General features: G+C 42.5%; 1 protein-coding gene across 1 annotated transcript; it reads left to right on the top strand.

The window, feature by feature from the left end:
- The first annotated feature begins 2968 nt into the window (after positions 1–2968).
- LOC103717354 (probable inactive receptor kinase RLK902) lies at positions 2969–6132 on the top strand. Its single transcript, XM_039117696.1, has 2 exons — positions 2969–4421; positions 5065–6132. The coding sequence occupies exons 1-2, from the start codon at positions 3032–3034 to the stop codon at positions 5745–5747; spliced, it is 2073 nt and encodes a 690-aa protein (XP_038973624.1). The 5' UTR covers positions 2969–3031; the 3' UTR covers positions 5748–6132.
- The last annotated feature ends 14210 nt before the right edge of the window (positions 6133–20342 follow it).

The following is a 20342-nucleotide window of genomic DNA, read 5'->3' as shown; positions in this document are numbered from 1 at the left end:
TAGATAGAAATTTGAGCATCCATCTAATATCAATATCTGCATCCATATCCGTTAAAGAAAATGTATATGGATATGGATAGACAATTATCTGATCCAAATCTAAATATTCGATTTTATTTGTAACCCTATTTAATTTTATATGGCACTTATGAATATTTAAGAAAATAAATGACCATATTAGCATGTTGTTAATTTGATTTACCATTCACTTAGTAATATTTTTGTTTTTGTGGTCATAAAATTTAATTATTCGATTTATATCTGTATTGATATCCATACTTTCGGTATCCTACTTGTATCTATATTTATTTAAAATAAATATGGATATAAATTTTTTGCATCCGACTAACATTCATATCCATATTTGTATTCGTCAAAGAAAACAGATACGAATATGGATATGCTAGGATCCAATCTATATCCAATTCGATTTTAGCCCTAGGTAGCAGCAATTATTGGCCAGTCAGCTTTCTTGAGTTTTGCTCCACTTAATGCCTCATCTTAGGTTGATTACTCTCCCTCCCTTGATCCGCATCTTTGATGGTCTCTTCCAGGATTGGCCCACATCCTGGTCCTTGGCCTGCACTTCTGGACTTAGCTTACACCTTGATACTCGATCTGCACCTTAATTAATACTTGGTTTGCACCTTGATACACAACCGACATCTTGGTACTTGGTCGATCTCCTTCTCCAGTTTTTGGTCTATATCTTGATGGTCAGCTTGCATCTCTAATACTCGGTCTACACATATGATATTTGGAATCTATATATTAGTACTTGGCTTGCCATTGATAGATGTATAAATTGCTACCATCAATCTGGATGTGGCATAAATAGTTAAGTACCATGGAATTAAGGTTATTTGTGTCTTCTATCTTAGATGACAATGAAACAATCAAATACCTTTTGTTCCTTTGGCTTTATGTTGTTTGCTTGATGCTGATGTAGCTAGCCGTGCTCATGCTAGGTTAGTGTGAGTTGTCATTTTCAACAAAAAAAAAAAAATCAAAAACATCCTTTTTGGCAAAAAATAACCATAAAAATCTTATGTTTGCATTTGAATCAAAAAGATAATTATTGTTGATCAAGTTTCATATGGTACATGAGATGATGGTGGAAAAAAAAAATTTATCTAAACAAAAAAAAAGACATACTATACTTTATTTTAGAGTTAATTATATCCATTAAAAATAAATAAATAAATATAATTTATACTAGAATTTTAAATTATGTTTTGAGATTAATCTACGGCATTGGTACCGCTATTCTGAATGAGATTTTAACTATCAAAATCCATCCCAACCATCTAACAGATGCTTTATAAATCCACATGCTTATGCATGACCACCCATGGAATATTTGTTGACACATCATGATTCATGCATGATGATTTACACTAGCGATGTTAGTTTGATGGATGTCTATATGATTCTATCTTGTTGTATTGTGAGATTGAACAATCTATTTTGATATTTTTTTTTTCTAAAGGAAGGACTATTTGGACAACATTAGGCAACAATAATGTACTACAATTTGAATGTGTTCATGGGGATGATGAGTTATTAATCCAAAAGGAGATAAGGTTGATGGATTGAGGATGGCCGATGTTCCTTTAATTCAGAACAAATCCACTTCCAGAGGGGAAAAAAAAAGGACAAAGTATCCTTCATCACTATTCATGATTTCGTAATATAATCTTTTTCGGTCTCTGAGCACTTGTTTGGTTCGCGGAAATTATTTTTGCTTCTAGAAATATAATTCTTGGAAAACAAATTTTTTGGAAGAAGATGCCAGAAAAAATATTTTTGGCATATTTAGTTGACCATGGAACAGTGACAGATTTTCAGAGTGCTTATGTTTAGTTGATCATCCACTTTCCTGAAAAAGTCATGTGTAATATCTATTACACATTAACAAAAATTAGGTTTTTAATGCCTATTTAATGCTGAAGGGCTTTTTTTGAAAAAAAATAAAAATGAAGTGATTTCTGGCTCACGGAAAAATAACTTTTTCATATTTTTTATAAAAAAATATTTTTTCATAAAATGTGAGAATTATATTTTTATGAAAATATAACTTTTTCGTCTTTTTCTTTAAAAATTCTAATCAAACAAGAACCATCTCATTATTTTTTTCATTGACCATATTTTTTTTCTACTTCTTTTTCCACGAATCAAACGAGTTTCTTTGTAATCGGATCTCCGCCGTCCAATTTCTTCCCTTTCAGAGTCTCGGTAGGAAGAAGAGCGAGACCGAAAGGTCGCCCATTGCGCGATGACGTCATTCGAAAACGAGATTATTGAAAGTTGATTTCCAATCATAACCGTCCAAAAGGATTCTGGGGCAGCATCATCCACATGACCGGTGGTCCCCACTTCTTCCCGCGAATCGCAGTTACCCTCCGTGGTCCCCACCTCACCCATATTTTTTCCTCGTCCTGACTCGCTGCGCCCGTCCCACCCACCCGCGCCACCACCCTCTGATACCCATCAGACGGACAGCGTTCTCACAACAAAAGTCACAACCGTCTAGATCCTGATCGACGGTGTGCAGCAAGTCCGCGTGTCCCGAAGTCGTTGAACCAATTGGTGATCTTTTTCCCACCGCCCCCTGACCCGACGCCATCAGCCGCGCTCTCCTCGGCTTTCTCCGGACCGCCGCCGTTAACCGACCGACTGTCGTCGTTACCCCGGCAAACATGTCGCGCAGTGTCCGCTTGCCACGTCACATCCCGGACGAGCCAGAGGGACAGAATAAGCGTCCTCTTTCCTACCTCTAACCGTTCAACGAAATGGACGGTGTTGATCGAGACAAACTGAGAGCGGAACATTACTGACTCGGTCTCCAACGCGTAATGGGACCGGACTAAGGAAAAATTAAAAAAATAAACAATAAGGAGAAAACTATTCGATGCGGTCCTTCTTCCATTTTTATTTTTTAACATAAATAAAAAGGAACTGGCGTTAGGGTTTTATAGCTGGCACTCCAAGACGGCCTTTCTCTCTCGTTCATGGTTTTAAGTCTCCGAGGATGGTATCCGGTCACCGCCAAATGGGGTCACCGCACTTTCTTCTCGTCTTTCTTCTCCTCCCGTTGTTCTGCTGCTTTCCGGGAGGAGCACCGGATCTGGAGGCCGACCGGGCGGCGCTTCTGGCCTTCCGCGCTGCCGTGGGACGGGAGGCGTTGCCGTGGAACGCGTCGGCGAGTCCGTGCACGTGGATGGGCGTGATGTGCGGCGCCGGCGGTGGCCGCGTCACGGAGCTCCACCTCCCGGGCGCGAGGCTTATGGGCCAGATCCCGGCTGGGACCCTCGGCAACCTCACGGCGCTCCAGTCGGTCAGCCTCCGGTTCAACGCCCTCTCCGGCCCCCTCCCGCCGGACCTCGGCGGCTGCAAGGAGCTCCGGGGCGTCTATCTCCACGAGAACCGTTTCTCTGGCGGGATCCCCGCCGGCTTCTTCTCCCTCGGAAAGCTCGCCCATCTCAACCTCGCCAGCAACAACATCAGCGGCGGAATCTCGTCTGCGTTCAACAGCCTCACACGCCTCCGGACGCTCTACCTCGAGAGCAACAGGCTCTCCGGCGAGATCCCCGACCTCGACCTCTCGAAACTCGTCAACTTCAACGTCTCCTTCAACCGGGCGCTCAATGGATCCATCCCGGCGCGGCTCCGCCGGATGCCGCGGGATGCATTCATGGGCACCGGCCTCTGCGGCGGGCCGCTGGGCGCTTGCTCCGGCGAGATTTCGCCGGCGTCTCCGCCGCCGGCGCCGGCGTCCTCTCCGTCGCCGGAGCCGAGCAGCGGGACCAATGCCGGCGGGGGAAAGAGCAGCAAGCTCTCCGGAGGGGCGATCGCCGGGATCGCGATCGGCTCCGCCGTCGGATTATTGATCGTGGCGGCACTCCTCGTCATCTTCTGCCGGAGGGGCGGAGGGAACAAGACGCGGTCGGTGGAAGCGGCGGCGGCGGCGGGGGTTGGGAAGCCGCCGGAGTCTGACATGGCGCCGAGGGACCACAAGGGGGCAGTCGAGAACGGGACGGGGTCGCGTCCGGCGGCGGTGGCGGCGGCGGCGGCTGCGGCTGCTGCGGGGGCGAACGGGCATGCGAAGAGCCTGGTGTTCTTCAGCGGGGGGGCGAAGGTTTACGATCTGGAGGATTTGCTGAGGGCTTCGGCGGAGGTGTTGGGGAAGGGGACGACGGGGACGACGTACAAGGCAATGCTGGAGATTGGGATGTTGGTGGCGGTGAAGAGGCTCAAGGATGTCAACCTCCCGGAAAAAGAGTTCCGGGAGACGATCAGCGCCTTCGCCGCGATGGACCACCAGAACTTGGTTCCCCTGCAAGCCTTTTACTACAGCAGGGATGAGAAGCTTCTTATCTATGATTACATGCCCATGGGAAGCCTCTCCTCTCTTCTCCATGGTGAGCTCCTCCTCCTCCTCCTTTTCCTCCTTTTTTCTTTCCTAATATTCGTCTCCTTTCATATTAGATTTGATGTCTGATATAATGGAACATCACATAGATTTGTGTTAAATCTTGTCTCTTTGTAGTGCTGCATCGTGTTTCTCTCTCTCTCTCTCTCTGTGTCCTTTTGATGGTAGGCTGCAGCAAGATAAGGTTAAAGGCTTTAGTTTTGTATGAATGAATGAGGAAATGTGTTATAGAATTTGTCTTCTCATGTTCTCTTTGGTAAATTTATTTTAACTTAGTCTGGTATTACGGAAATTAGTCTTGCGATCTGTATTTCGGTCATCCAGTTGGTAGATATGGTCTTTGAAATGCTTTAATTTTCTTCAATAATGCATTCTCATTTACTCCAACAATGTCCTTCAATCTATAGTTTTGGTATCGACTGTATCTTCCTCTATAGAATTTCTGTTTGGTAATTGTTCTTTTACTACCTTCTTCCCCTTTTTGATGCTTGGATTTTATGATTTTCCAAGTAAATAGCTTCTTTGGTAATCAAATGCTTTCTTTAGAGAATGTGAGAAGCATCTTCATATTGCTCTCTGGTGGCTAACATTCATATACTCCAAATTACTTGTTCCCTTCACCAATGATTCAGGGAACAGAGTATCTGGTCGCACGCCTCTTGACTGGGAGACAAGATATGGGATTGCCCTTTCAGCAGCCCGGGGCATCGAATACATCCATTCCATGGGCCCTGGAGTCTCACATGGCAACATCAAATCCTCCAACATCCTCTTGAGCAAATCCTTCGAAGCCCATGTCTCCGAGCATGGCCTTGCCAACCTTGTCGGCCCCTCCTCCACACCCAGCCGCGCCGCCGGCTACCGCGCCCCGGAGGTCACCGATATCCGAAAAGTCTCGCAGAAAGGCGATGTGTACAGCTTTGGTGTGCTCCTACTGGAGCTGCTCACGGGCAAGGCCCCTGCACAGGCTTTCCTCAATGAGGACGGCATTGATCTGCCTAGGTGGGTGCATTCAGTCGCCCCAGAGGAATGGACTTCAGAGGTGTTTGATCTTGAGCTACTAAGGTACCACAATGTAGAGGAGGAGATGGTTCAGCTGCTGCAGCTGGCCATAGATTGTGCTGCTCAGTACCCCGAGAAGCGGCCGTCGATGGCCGATGTGGTGGTCCGGATTGAGGAGATCTGCAGGTCAAGCCGAGCATCGGCTCGGAGAAACCAGCAGCAGGAACACCATGCCATTAACGATTCTGATGACCAATCATCTAAGCACACCGATTCCATTGACGAGTCCAGACCTTCTGGGCTTCATTCTTGATTGCTGTCTCCGCCAAAGTTTCTTTCTTGGATGGATGTTGGTTGGTTGTTTTAGTTGTTTCCCCTGGGAGTAGAAAGGTGGTTCGTTATGTTCTTTTATTTCTTTCAATTGCTACGGTTTATGTGGTTTTTTTTTCATGTTATTAGTTTGGTTTCTTTTTAACCTTTTCAGGAGTTTCTGAATGATGTTAGGTTGAGTAATAACTTTGAGACTTGAAAACTCCTGATGTTTCCTTCTTGCCTTTGTATCCCGGTTTATTTTTTTCTTGGTGGATGAGGAAAGAAACTGGCTGGTTACTGATGTAATTATATTTAACGGTTTCTGAATGCTTTGAACGCTGTTAATATTAGATGATGCTTTGGTTTCTTAATTGAGACCTTTTATTTTGTTAGGTGAACCAACAGGCCGTTTTGATGCTGTTGCCTATGAATCTTTTTTTTTTCTTCGAATAATAGTGGAAGGTGACATGCTATTTTGCAATGTTTTCTGTGTTAAAAAGCTGACTGGTATGGGTTGGTGACTCAACTTATCTGTATCTAGAAGCTTGCTTGTTTGGATTGGTAAGTTATGCAAGCTGACGAGGGGGAGTAAAATCTATTATTTGCTACTGATATTAAAGCTAGATTGGGTCATATTAGAAGGCAATGGCCTTATGAAATATTTTTATATTTACTAAGGATTGTTTGGTTGACTTCTGATACATTCCAGAATGATGGTTGGTTGGGCATTTATTTTTTTAGAAAAGTTATATAAAATATTTATTATATTATTAATAAAGAGACAAATTTTACCATGTTCTATCTATAAGCTTAGGGGTAGTTTTGAAAAAAAATTATCCTAATTCTCGGCTAATGTAGATTGGACTTTTTCATGTTTCGCATGATTTTTTAATAAAATATAAAAAATTTATTTCTACGAAAAAGACGAGCCTATTAGGGCTGATCATAGATCGATCGTGATGTTTGTGTTTGTAATTAGATTTGAATGTATTTGAACCATTAGTCTGGCAAAAGTATCAGGGTTTAAACGAGAAGAGTATGTGAGGATCTGTGCAGTTGTGTGTTTAGCCCTACATCATTTATTAGTCGGAGAGATCTTGAGTATTTATAAATGACTAACAAATTTTAAAAAATATTTTTCGACTAGTTCTTTTCGATAAGGTCATAAGCTGTGACAAATGGTATTAGAGTGGATTCGGCTCAAAAAACTCCAACCAATGATAAAGCATCTTTCTATTTTCTTGTTGATCCCACTTTTTTTTTTTTCCGCACGAAGGACTTTAGGATTTATTTTTATAACTTATTATTATTATTATTTCCATATGGGCATGCTCAATTTGTCATCCAATATGACCCGGTCATTATTAGTTATAATTTTTTTTTCCTTCTCTCTTTTCTCCCACCATCCTCGAAGTTCAAGATTTGCGGTCATCTTGGTTGGAAGTTTCAACTGGTGTCCTGCTATTAATTTGGCTTGCCGTTGGCTTGGTGCGTTGGAGTCTGATGTCCTCCATCTAAATGGGAATTCCGTGCGAGAATGGTTTGAAATGCTCCATCCTGAACCTCATAGCGGCTGGGCTTATTATTTTATTTTTACCATTGTATAATTTATGCAGAATTGATAGCGTTTGCAGGTCAAATTAATCTTCAAAAATGGATACAAGTCAGACTCAACGTCTTAGGTTGGCAAATAATAATTTGAAACTATGCATTGATTAATTCAGTTGAATGAGATAGAAGACTTCAGCGGCTATTAAGTTTCATACCATTTGGCCAACCAAATACTGAGTTTCATAACATGTGGACATGGTGTTAAGTCCCCAGTATTTATTACACTTTGAATTAATCAACTGCTCTAGATTAAACCTTGGGCAGTATAAAGATCGCCATCAAGAATAAAAGTAGTTAAGGTCAATTGAGAATAATGAGCTCTCGAGCTCGTCGAAAGGCACATCAAAAAGAAAGGCAAGAGGAGATGAGAGCTTTAGCACTAGGAAAATAACAAGAGTCATGTGAAGTAAAGAGAGTAGTTAAAGTAGGATGCTCTCTTTCAGGAAAGAAGAGAAAGCTTAAAGCTAAGGAGAAAAGAGCTAAAGATTAACAAAGCAAAGGAGCATGCAAGACCTGCAATGGGACATTAAAAAGGAGTAAAATCTATAGTATCTAATGGAAAAAAGCTTTCATACTAGAGCTTCTGGTGAGATTGGCTTTTCTAATAGGCAATGGATCCTTCATAACTCAAGTGGTAAATTTCTGCAACTTTTGTATGTAACTACACAATAGGACGAATAAATATGGTGACCAACCAAGATGGTGTGTTGCATGCAGGCCAAAGTTATATTGTTAATAGAAATTTGCCGGATACTTCGTTTTGGTCGAAATTTCGACAATTCTACAACCATAGTTCTACTTACAAGCCAAGAAGTTCAAAATTCCAACTACTTGGATATTTCCTGGGATGCTTGCTAATCCTCTCCTCTTGCCTCTAGTTTAGATGGGAGGTTAATTAATTTCTGCATGAGGGAGGTTAGGTTTACTCAATCTCTAGGAATGTAACGGCTAGCGTCATTATTTAAATTAAGCAATGCAGGAAGCTTCATTAGATTAGTTTAACAGGTTACATAAAATGTATACAACTCATTCCTGAACTTAAGACAGTTTAATTAATTGCTTCTGTCAACTGAGCATTAGTTCATAATTAATTTACACAGCTGTAAACAAGCACACCTGCATGTCTTATTTTTCAGTTTTCTTAGGCCATGTGAACTGAATCAGGCCAATTCTAATTTCTCCATTTCTGTGCTCAATTGAGGCCTTCTTGCCATCCCCAGCACTTTACCTGAATCCAAATTTACAATCAAAATTTTGAATTCTGACCTTATCCAGTTTAACTTAGGCATAAGTATCAGAATGAACTATTCTTGAACATTGGATTTCTTAAAGGCTATTAGCTGAAATGCACCAGGGCAGCAAGCATGCCAACCATTATTCCTAGTCAATTAAAGTTTTACAAAATTAAAGGATATCGAAGTGGCTTAGTCGATAAAGTCATGAGTGTTTGATAGAACTGACTTGGATTCAAAGATCTCCGGTCTTGCCTTTGATTTCGGCCAAGTTTCCTCCCATCCTAATTCTCAGAAAAAAAAACCTAAATTTTATCTAAAAAATTATTATACTCTAAGAAAAAGCAGCATCAGATCTAATGTGATTTGTAAAATACATTCAATTTTTTTGTATTTCTTTTCAGCATTACAAATAGGATGACCTTTTTGCGAAAGAAAAAGGCCCTTGCAAGAAACAAACCACCATCAGTGTAAATGATTATTTGCAATAGCAATATGCTCTCGCAATCTATCACAGCTGCCTCATTAATTCTTGCTCAGACTAGGGTTTGTTGCTAGAAGAAAATTCTTTTTGATCTTAATATTTAGCCCTTTGGATCATCATCTATGAAACATATCGGTTGTTATGAACATAAGAGATCAAACTTTGATGTCTCTAATCAAATACGCCGAATACAATTCCACTTTTAGCCAGTATTTTACTCTTGTTTCTCTCCCTTAAGTTAAAAACTATGCTAAAAGAGATATATTATAGTTTTGAAAAAGATATATGTTTAGAGTGCCTCATGTGGGAAAATGCAAGTACTTCAGCATGAAAAGGGCTTAAAAACATGTCCAAAAACTCAAGTAATACATATTATATAATGTTGGAGAAAGAATAAAATAGCTTCATATACCAAGATGAAAATCCTTGGTTAGTACTCTAAATAATCTTTATTATTTATAATCCCTTTGAAGACAGTGACGACAGGAGAACACCTCTTAAAGGACTAGCCTGACCCGGGATGAAACACCTTCTTTCCCGCCTTTCGGTAAGTAAGTGAATATCTCTTTCCTTCCCTTTTAGCCTCTGTGTAGCTCTAGAGCAACCTTAACTTGATCTCAAGGATGGGATTCATCAAAGGGATTAGAGCAAACCAAGTATAGAAAGTATAAAATTTTATTTTTTATTCTATTTATGATTTTATTTTTATATTCTTTAATGATAGAAAGGAGGTCTACATTATTCTTATCAAAGTTCACCATCTCAGTACCGGATCCCGTATTAGTACCATCCTATTATAATGTTAGTATGCGATATAGTATGAGATGCCAAGGCGTAGCGAGTGTCGGTATGGTATGAACATGTATATCAGTTAAGTACTAATACGATATGGTACGGTACTGATTATTACGGTGAATCTTGACTCTTATTATAAATACCACTTTCCTTATTGGCTTGAATAAGATTCTAGAGCTTATTGAGGAACTTTGTTGTCCACTTGGTGATGCTTACATGAAGTGCTTTGAAGCTCGTGAACTAGTTAGTAGCTTGATTCCCCTTGCAATACTTGTCGATCATTCGAAATACTGTGAGATTTTCCATCATATCGCACATACTGAATAAAATTGATGTTACAATCCACACACTAATGGATAGAGATCAATCAAGTTAACTATTATTAGAGGTTCCTACAAATCACACTTCTGTTGCACAAAGAATTTTGATGATGAAAATATTTTCTTTTCAATGGCCTCACGAATGATCAAAAATTTTGTACCATGTGAATTGTTATTTATTTCGGTGTCACATCATATGTATGCAACTTATCTGATCTAGTTGGTACTAATTTAAATATATAGGAATTATTTATGTAGGCCCTTGCTAGAATGAGCAGTTTATCTTGTGATGATTAGCTTCTTTCTAACTAATTAATTATTAAAAATTTAAAGTTCCTCTTACAAAATCTTCGAAGTTTCTTCCTCTGAATCACTGATTGGCATGTATTATACTACTCATTTCCTCCTTTACCAGCTCGAGAAAATGATCCACTGTAAAACTAGTTGAGATTTAATTTAGTAAAAAAAAGACAGATTTAAATTAGAGAAATTTATCTCTACTACTTTTTTCTAATTTTTAAGGGATAAACATCTTTGTTCTAATTTTAAATATTAAAGTTTTGTTCTTGCAAAGTGTCGTTTTGTTCAAAAGAAGAGAGTGTTAGATGAATGGTTGTGGCTTCCCATTTATTCTCCAATAGCCAAGTTGATTGAAAACTAGGTTAATAACTAGATTGGACCACATTGCTTTTTTCTAATTTTTTGATAAGCAGCTTTTTTTTTTAATTTTAAAAGTTTAAAGTTTTGTTCTTGCAATATGTATGATTAAAATTTTTGGATATATTTCTCTTTTTTTTTTCCAATTTTTGATTATTTATTTTTTTTTGGTCTCTAAAATACTCTGTTTTGAAGGTCTAATCACAAAAGACTTGGACAACTACATAATGTTAAGTATATTTACCATCTTATTACTCTACTAGACCAAATATGATTGATATTTCCTTATCAATCTTCATGCACATTTTGCATCTCCCATAGTCTTGATGCACTTTTCTTTTCTGCCACATTATTAGGTTATATATTGACGTACATATTGTTGTAATGGACAAAACAAGATACTGAGAATAAGCTTATACTTTTCATTTATTCTCTCTTTCGTTGTATCTTTATATGGTATTAGAGCCTACTTATATTTCTTGCCTACCGAAACCTCCACTCTCCCACTTACTAATCCATATGTCACTCCTTGTTCTAAGTTCTGTCCTTTGGGCTCTGCGCATGAGAAGAGATGTTGAGGAATATTAGTCCCACATCGGATAGGTTAAGAACTCCTATAGAAACTTCGTTCAGATTAACGACAACTAGGCACAAACTAGTATGATAGATTAATAATATTGGTCAGACATGTTCAAAGTCCTGGAAAGGCACAAACTGACAGGCGATTGATGGTATCATTTGCCTCATGATACCACATGGTTGTCATATAGAAATTTTTTTTTTTCTAACCAAATTCTTCTCACTGTAATATATCATTATTTAATATCTTAAAGATTTCATGGCACCTAATAAGTTTGATACAACTCGGCTAACAAGCCAAAAGAGTAATCTTACAATCAATGATTATAAAAATATAGTTGAGCTTCTTCTTTAATCTTCCTCTAGACTACATGGGAAGAGAAAATCTCTGAGAGTTCTATGTTTCACATATTTTTTATTCTCGACGCCATGTTAACTAATCATACATCTCGAAAGCTTATATTGAGAAGGAAAGGTACAATAATGATAAACTTCTCTTCAACAACAACAATAACAATAATATCTTTGTTAAAAAAATCATACTTGGTAGAAAGTCCAGGCAAGAGTTCATCTCTCCAAAACTGGGCATTATATCATATTGGAAGAACAACCGTTTCAGCTTTTGGAAATCATAGAGGACAGTCACCATTGAAGTTTCCACAATTGCAGTCGCTGTCTTCTGAGGATTACCTGCTTCCTATCTAAACTAATGAGAAACGACTCATATGAACTCTCAGTCTTAGACAAAGCCATGGCCAGTTAAATGTGGACATCAAGAATTAATGCAGCAAAGGTCAATAGATCACTATCTGGTCAAAAAAAGGTAGAGGATATGAGAACTTTGACTGCAATAAAATAGAACTTTATGATGTGATCAAGCCATTCGAAGTATAATTTTGTTCTTTCAGAAAAGAAGAAAGCTTAAAGTTGCAAAGAAAAAAGAGCTAAAAAAGATTAACAAAAGAACCAGAGATGTTGTGCTTCAAGGGTATAAAGACACATTAAAAGGAATGCCAACTGTAGAAATGTCCCAGAGCCCAAATGTGAGGTTAACCAATAATATTAAACTAATTATCTAAAAAAGTTGAGCCGATGAATTCAGGATCATCTTCAATTTTTTTTTGTTAAAAAAAAAAACAGAGAGTGGATTTTTTTTTTAAAAAAAAGTATGGCTTTCCGGTGCATAAAGCACTCGTCTGTGCCTTACTTTCGTATGTGAAAAAGGCTATTTTCATTTTTAATAAAAAATTTAAAAATAAAAGGTAAATAATAAAAAAGGATTAAGCAGCTCTACAAGTGTAAAAAAAGGAGGAAAGATATGCGGACAGGCTTTTTTTCGTGTTTAATAATTTTTTAAAAAATAAAAGATAAAAAATAAAAAGGATTAAGCAGCTCTACAAGTGTGAAAAAAGAGAGAAAAAGAAGGAACTTAGAGAGAAGGAAATTGAAAGCACAGAGGGAGTCATCCACGGTATAAAGACAACATAGTCTTTTTGATAGGAAGTAATTTTAAAAATAAATCAAAGGCGAAGTTTCTTCGTTAAGTCGTAATAGTAGAGGTAGGAGAGATCGTTCTTCACTTCTAGCAGCAGCAGTCCATGCAATTATTTCCAAATGGTGGCTGACCAAAATTATTAGTGTCTGGTAAAAACATTTCATTCCTTCGGAGCAAATTTCAATTCATGACCTAAGATGGAACAACATTTTTGACCAAAATTATGATGTTGTTAAATTAGAGCCTACACCGCCATTTTTTTAATGAAGTGATCGTACTACAACATAATACATTTTTTATATTGGTTAAATCTTAGTGAAACAAATAAAAAAGATGAAAATTTTTGGACTTGATCTTTTGTACAACTTAAGATATATACTAGAAATTGATGTTGGTCCGACATTGTCAAAGCACGTATTGGGTTAATTTTTTTAGGAAAAAAAAGCTCCATTGGCAATACATAAGCAATATCGCAATGTGAAATAAAGAGTTATTTTTAAATTTTATGACAACCTGCAAACTAGGTTATAGCCTAGTGGTTGCATCCTTAGTACATTAGGAAGTGGTTTGTACATGCATTTTGGAATGTTTTCCTAGTATTTAACATGTTAGTTCTTCCATCATAATTTTTAAAACAAATTGGTGGTGCTCATAATTATTCTAAGGAAAACTTTTACAGCATCTTACCCATACACAATCTATTTTACTTTTGGTTGTAGGTTTCTTTACTTACATGTAACCCATTACATTTTGTTCACTGTTTTATAAAATTATTTTTCCATTTCCATTGAGCCATTTGAACCTTTGATTTAACTATCTACAAATTTACAAATAAATTAACCATGTTTGCTCTGACACATCCTCACATAAGGAGGACAGACAATGAAATATTGCAACTCATGCTGCAAAAAAATGTCTAGAAGAGTAACAAATATTGAAATTGAATGAAGCCACCAAACTCTAAATCTGTTTGCATTTAAGTATTCTTCATTTTAAATCACAAAGGAAGCTTCCTTCAAAATAAACAAATATGTGGTCATATCCATCCACTTTTATACAATAAGCAAGATGGAATATACAACACAAAGGCACATTATTTTTGTTACAATCAATGGTTGGTAGGAAGAGCATCTAATATTTGATCCAGCTCCTTCTCATATTAATAAAAGGCAGGGAGAATAAGAAACCACCGAGCTGGAACTTGGAAGGCAGATCTCCTTATAATTTAAAAGGAAACATACAGTGAGTTCTTTCCTAATGTTGAAGCAATTGGAAGTGAGCACCGAGATGGCAGCTCTTTGTATAAGAGAAGCTGCAAACCTGCTTTCATGTAGTTGGTCAGCAGAATATTCCTCCAATGCATTTTCATTAGCTTGCTAGGTTTGCTCTGTCCTCTTGGAAGTAATATTTGACATTGCACAAGAGGCATCACTTAGAATAAATTGGCATCACCTAGGTCCAATGGATCAGGGTTATATCTTTCGCATGAAAGAAGGATTCACCTTCCCTTGCACGAATCCACCATTGGATCATCCACTGGTGACTTTGAGATCTATGCAGGTGGATGAATGATGAAGTTCAAAGCATTTTGAGGTTTGTATGGTGGGTGATCCAATGGTGGATTCATGTGAAGGAAAGTGTGAATCCTTCTTTCATGTGAAAGATACAGCCCTATCGTTATCAATATACAATGCCTCCAGGCAACCAGCAGCTAGTCTCTCTCTTATAGTATAGTGAACATGGATAAGGACAATGTGTGTTCAAGTGGATATATACAAGGGGTTAAATATAATGAAAAATGTTCAAGATCACCCACCAAATCAGTGCTCTAATGCTTATATTTTTGCTAAAAAAAGAACAGTGAATGACACCTAAAGCGCAACCACCACCATCAATCTTTGGTGGACTGCATCAATCTCCATTAATGCTGAGCAGTGATGGTGGTTGTTTGGTAACAACGTTCAAAAATAAATGCTCCAATAACATTTAGCCTAAGATTGCTTTGGACCTTCTCCTACAAGCATATTTCACTTAGCTAGCACTAGAATGCTCCATGCTGACCTTGCAAAGTATCATGGACTCACGGTCCAAAAGTTTGAAGGATGTCCAGGCTAATAAACCCATATAGCACTTCTTTTATTAGTCAATGTGGGAATAATTACAATCTCTCCCATCCAATCTTGTGATGCCCTCATCATGATTGGCTCCTACCCAAGAGAAGAGAGCCCACCCATGGCCTGGTTTCTCCTCGACCCTAATAAAGGTTATAATGCACAATGCATCTGGCTCTGATACCATTTGTCACGGACTCACCGCCCAAAAGCTTAAGCTGTTAGGAAAATAATAGGCCTAGGCTAATAAACACATGGGACACTTCTATTATTAGCCAATATGAGACTACGACAAAGGAGGCAAGTTTGGGCTGGGACTAGCAAGATCCTGCCGTTAACTGATTGGATTGCATTGGATTGGGTTTTTTTTTTAAATCTATAAGTTACTCATATTAGGCCAGATTAAGCATAATCCAGAACCAACCCAATGCATTTAGGATTGGATTGGGACAGATTTAAAAGAGTCTAATGCAAGATTAAAGAAAAAGTATTTTGTTCATGCTACATTTACAAGAATTACTAATAAAAACATAGATAACAAGCAAGGAGAAAACTCAAAAACACCATCAACCATTCAAATTTCAAAGGATGTTTTTGTAAGTGATTATATTGCACATGCCCAACACTTACAGATAAATTATCTATTACTTCAGTTAACAGCATGTTTAAAAAAAAATCAATGTTCATCCTTCTTTTGTAACTCGCATGACAATTTCTTCCTAAAGAAAGAATGAGGAAATATGTATGCAAGATTCACACTCTTACCATAAGGAAGACAACGATATTCAACTTAGAGAATTCCTGAATATAAATTACGCTCCCAGAAGTCAGAACCTGTTTCAGTTAAAAGTCTGCCATCTTGTTTGTTCCTCTACAAGCATTATTAGAAATGATATAACATAATTAGAGTTTATTCCTCAGAAGTAAATCCCTAATTTTATTCTCTTCCTCTCACCCATTGCATTCTGTATATCATTTTTGTTGGGGAAAAACCCCAAGTCATGCTATAACGGAGGCGCTCGGCCAAAGAGTGCCGACCGAAAAGGCGCCTGGCCAAAGAGCGCCGACCAGAGAGCTGCTCGGCCAAAGAGTGCTGACCGGAAAGGCGCCTGGCCAAAGAGCGCCGACCAGAGAGCTGCTCGGCTAAAGGATGCCGACCGGAAAGGCGCCTGGCCAAAGAGCGCCGACCAGAGAGCTGCTCGGCCAAAGGATGCCGACCAGGAAGGCGCTCGACTAGAGGGCGCCGACCAGAGTACGCGCCAAGAGGTGCCCAACCAAAATAAGCTGCTCGGTTAGAAAGTGCCGACCAAAGACAGCGCCGAGGCGCTCTGCTAGAAGGTGCTCGCCTAAAGGGCGCCGACCAGGAGTACTCAAAGCAGCCCCGCCACAGGGCGCCCCATTGGGCGACCAGCTCGGCTCGGCATCCTTGCCGAGCCGATGCCTTAACCAAATGTTCAACCTCCGCCTAAAGTCCAAGGAACTTGACAACTCCTACGGCTTGCGACCTGCCACTATCTCCAAGCCATCAAGGCATAAGATCTCCGCAGGCATTCGGCACGACCTGCCATTAATGCATGAGACTCCCTCAAGTCTCCGATGCACTCAGGCATTTAATGAACACGGCCCAAGACGATCTCCGGATCACTGGACCATCAGAGCGCATGGCTCTACCTGACCGCCGGTTCATTCGGTAATAAATGCACTTACCATCCACAGACCCCAGGCCCGCCACGGCCGGCGGTTCAACCACTCCAACAGGTCCGATCGACCGTGACAACTCCCTGGTTCCGGTCTGATTCGGCCCCGTTCTCCACTACGCCATAAATGGGCCAAATCGTGCCCAATTATTACGGACAGGGACAAATCCCCCGGTCACCTCCCAGGTAACGTAATCCCCTCCTATAAAGGGGAACCTGGGGAGAACCAAGGGGGGAGGACAACAAAAAACGAAAACAGACCCCCGGGACTGAACCCTGGGGGAAGCACAGACACAATTGATGACATCATTCCCTTCGTCTTCTTGATCTGATAAAATACTGTCTTCTCCATACACTTCCTCTCCCCCGCTCTCTCCACATACCTGCCCCCTCTGACTTAGGCATCGGAGGGCCGGCGCCGGGGAGCCCGGCCACCGATTTTCCTTGCAGGACTCGCACACCCCCCGCGGCAGAGGACGCAGCCAGCCGGCGCACCGCCGTCCGCCTCCTGTAGCAGCGGAGCTCCTCCTTCCCCGGCTTCACGGCGGCCCCCGGGTCCAATTTCCAGCAACAGTTAGCGCTAGAGGAAGGGCCCGAGTTCGCTGCCATGAAGCTAAGAAGCAAAGGGGCCTCCAACGCCTCTCGACGTCCTCCACCCAGTCCTGAGCACTCCGTTCGAAACTCACCACCTCCGGCTGAGTCAGTTCATCAAGTTCGGCCGGAGCAGTTTGATGCCCTGGTGCAACAGGTGCAGGCCTTGGCCACCGCTGTCCAAAGCCTGCAACCTAGAGGCATCCCAACGGCACCGCCTCCCCCGGCTCTAGTTCAACCGGAGCCCCCTACAAGCGGGCTTCCTCTTCGAGGTCAGGACTCTCAAGTCCAGGCCTCCCTCTGGAGAGAGCACCCAGTCAGAGGCCACGGAGGCTGGCCACAACCTTCAGAAGCTGAGTCGGTTCCAGGGCAACCTGCACCCGGAGGAACCGCTGTAGCGATCCTCCAGAATGATGAACTCGACAAGAAGGTCGAGAAGCTGGAGCGCCAAATCCAGGCATTACGGGAGAAAATCGGGACGTGACGGCGACTTCGAGTTCAATACGAAGTCGCCCTTCTCCCAGGAGATTGAAGATGAACCGGTTTCCCTCCGGTTCAAGATGCCCCAGGTGGAGCCTTACAACGGCAAGGCTGATCCCCTTGACCACCTGGAGAGTTACCGGGTCCTAATGGCCCTACAAGGAGCCTCGGAAGCCATGATGTGCAAGGCTTTCCCGGCGACACTCCGAGGACCAGCCCGGCTTTGGTTCACTAGGCTGAAGCCGAGTACTGTCTCCTCCTTTGAGCAGCTCGGCAGACAGTTTACTGGCAATTTCGCCGCTAGCCAGCCCCAGCGGCGGACATCCGACTCCCTCCTCGACGTCAAACAAAAGGAGGGAGAGTCCTTCAAGGAGTATCTGGACCGGTTCACCGCCGCAACATGGAAAGTCCGGGAGCTTGACCAGTCAATCGCCATGTCGGCGCTGAAGACTGGAGCCCGGTCCTACAGATTCCTCTTCTCGATTGAGAAGAATTTCCCAGCGGACCTTACCGAAATGTTCGCTCGGGCCCGGAAATATGCCAAGGCTGAGGAAGCCGTGGCCGTCAGGCGGGGCGGGACCGAGCAGAACCCCAAGAAGAGGCGCCGCGAGGAGCGCGGCCAGCCCAGAAGCCCGTCTCCGCGACGAGCCAAGAATCCGCCCCGCCCGAGGAGTCCACCCCGACTGAGGGGACCGCCACAGCAGAGGTCACCACTCCGCCCGAGGTTCCCACTGCAGGCCCGTGCACCCGAAGGGAGGTATGAAAATTACACCCCCCTCAATACCCCTCGGGCTGAAATCCTCATGGAGATCGAGAGTCGAGATCGCATCCGGCTCCCACCTCCGAAGCCTGATACCCGAACCCGGCGCGATAACCGGAAGTATTGCCGTTTCCACCGGGACAAAGGTCACGATACCGAGGAGTGTTACCAGCTCCGAAATGAGATCGAAGCACTCATCCGCCGAGGGGTGCTCGATCGGTTTGTGCAAGGCCGGCGTGAAGAAAAGCAGCCCGCCGAAGGAGCAGCACAGCCTGAAGGTTCGAATGCCAACAGGCCCATTGCCGGCGTCATCAACACTATCCGAGGAGGGGCCTCGGCTGGAGAAGCTTCGGAGGGAGAAACCTCATCGAAGCGCTCGCGCGCTTCTGAAGTCATCTCCTTTTCAGACGATGATTTAGAGGGAGTTGAAACTCCCCATGATGATGCCGTGGTCATCTCCATGATCATAAATAGATTTGATGTAAAACGCATCTTAGTTGATAATGGAAGCTCGGCGAATGTTTTGTACTTTGGTGCATATTGTAAAATGGGGATGACCAAAGAACAGCTACGGAGGATGAATGCTCCGTTAGTTGGATTTACTGGGGATTCAGTCCCGGTAGAGGGCGAGATCGACCTTCTGGTCACGGCCGGGCTCGCCCCTCGTGAAAGTACCGTGGGGATGAGCTTCCTCGTGATATGCCTTCCCTCGGTCTACAATGCCATCCTCGGGAGGCCAGGCCTCAACGCCCTCCGAGCGGTAGTCTCCACTCACCATCTGCTCATGCGATTCCCCACCAGCCGGGGGGTCGGCGAAGTCCGAGGAGACCAAATGGTGGCAAGGCGATGCTACCTGGCGACCCACGAGGCAAAGCGACCTGCCGAGGTGCCTGCCCCAGCGACTGACCAGCCCTCAACCAAGGTTATGGAGGCACGGGTCGACCCTCAGAAAGAGGGGGTAGAGCCCGGTGAGTTATTAATTCAGGTTCCTCTACGTGAGAACTCTCCCAAGCTAACCGTGCAGGTCGGCTCCGGCCTTGGCGAGCACGAGAGGGGTCGCCTCGTCAACTTCCTGCGAGACAACATGGATGTTTTCGCATGGTCGCCTGCAGACATGCCGGGGATAGATCCAGAGATCATGGTCCATCGGCTCCAAGTAAAGCCAACCAGCAAGCCCGTGAGGCAGAAGAAGCGAGGCGCCGCCCCTGAACGACAGCAAGCAGCAGCCGAGGAGGTCAGCAAACTCCTTGAAGCTGGATTCATCCGGGAGATAGCTTACCCGGAGTGGCTCGCCAATGTGGTCCTCGTCAAGAAGGCCAACGGGAAGTGGCGTATGTGCGTGGACTACACCGATCTGAATAAAGCCTGTCCGAAGGACAGTTTCCCACTTCCCAGCATCGATCAGCTCGTGGACTCCACTTCGGGTCACGAGCTACTGGCATTCATGGACGCCTTCTCCGGATACAACTAGATCCGCATGGCGCCAGAAGATGAGGAGAAGACAGCCTTCATCACCGATGGGGGAACCTACTGCTACAAGGTGATGCCATTCGGCTTAAAAAATGCCGGGGCAACTTATCAGAGGCTGGTCAGCCGGATCTTCAAAGATCAAATAGACCGGAACATGGAGGTCTACGTGGATGACATGCTAGTGAAAGGCAAGGTGGCACAAAACCATATAGCCGACCTCAATGAAGCATTCTCCACACTCCGAAAGTACTAGATGAAGCTCAATCCAGCCAAATGTGCATTCGGGGTCACCTCCGGCAAATTCCTCGGCTTCA

Source organism: Phoenix dactylifera, unplaced genomic scaffold (assembly GCF_009389715.1).
Source record: "Phoenix dactylifera cultivar Barhee BC4 unplaced genomic scaffold, palm_55x_up_171113_PBpolish2nd_filt_p 000261F, whole genome shotgun sequence".
Taxonomy (NCBI): Eukaryota; Viridiplantae; Streptophyta; class Magnoliopsida; order Arecales; family Arecaceae; genus Phoenix; species Phoenix dactylifera.
The sequence above is the reverse complement of the archived record's forward strand: the minus strand, read 5'-3'. Positions and strand labels throughout refer to the sequence as shown.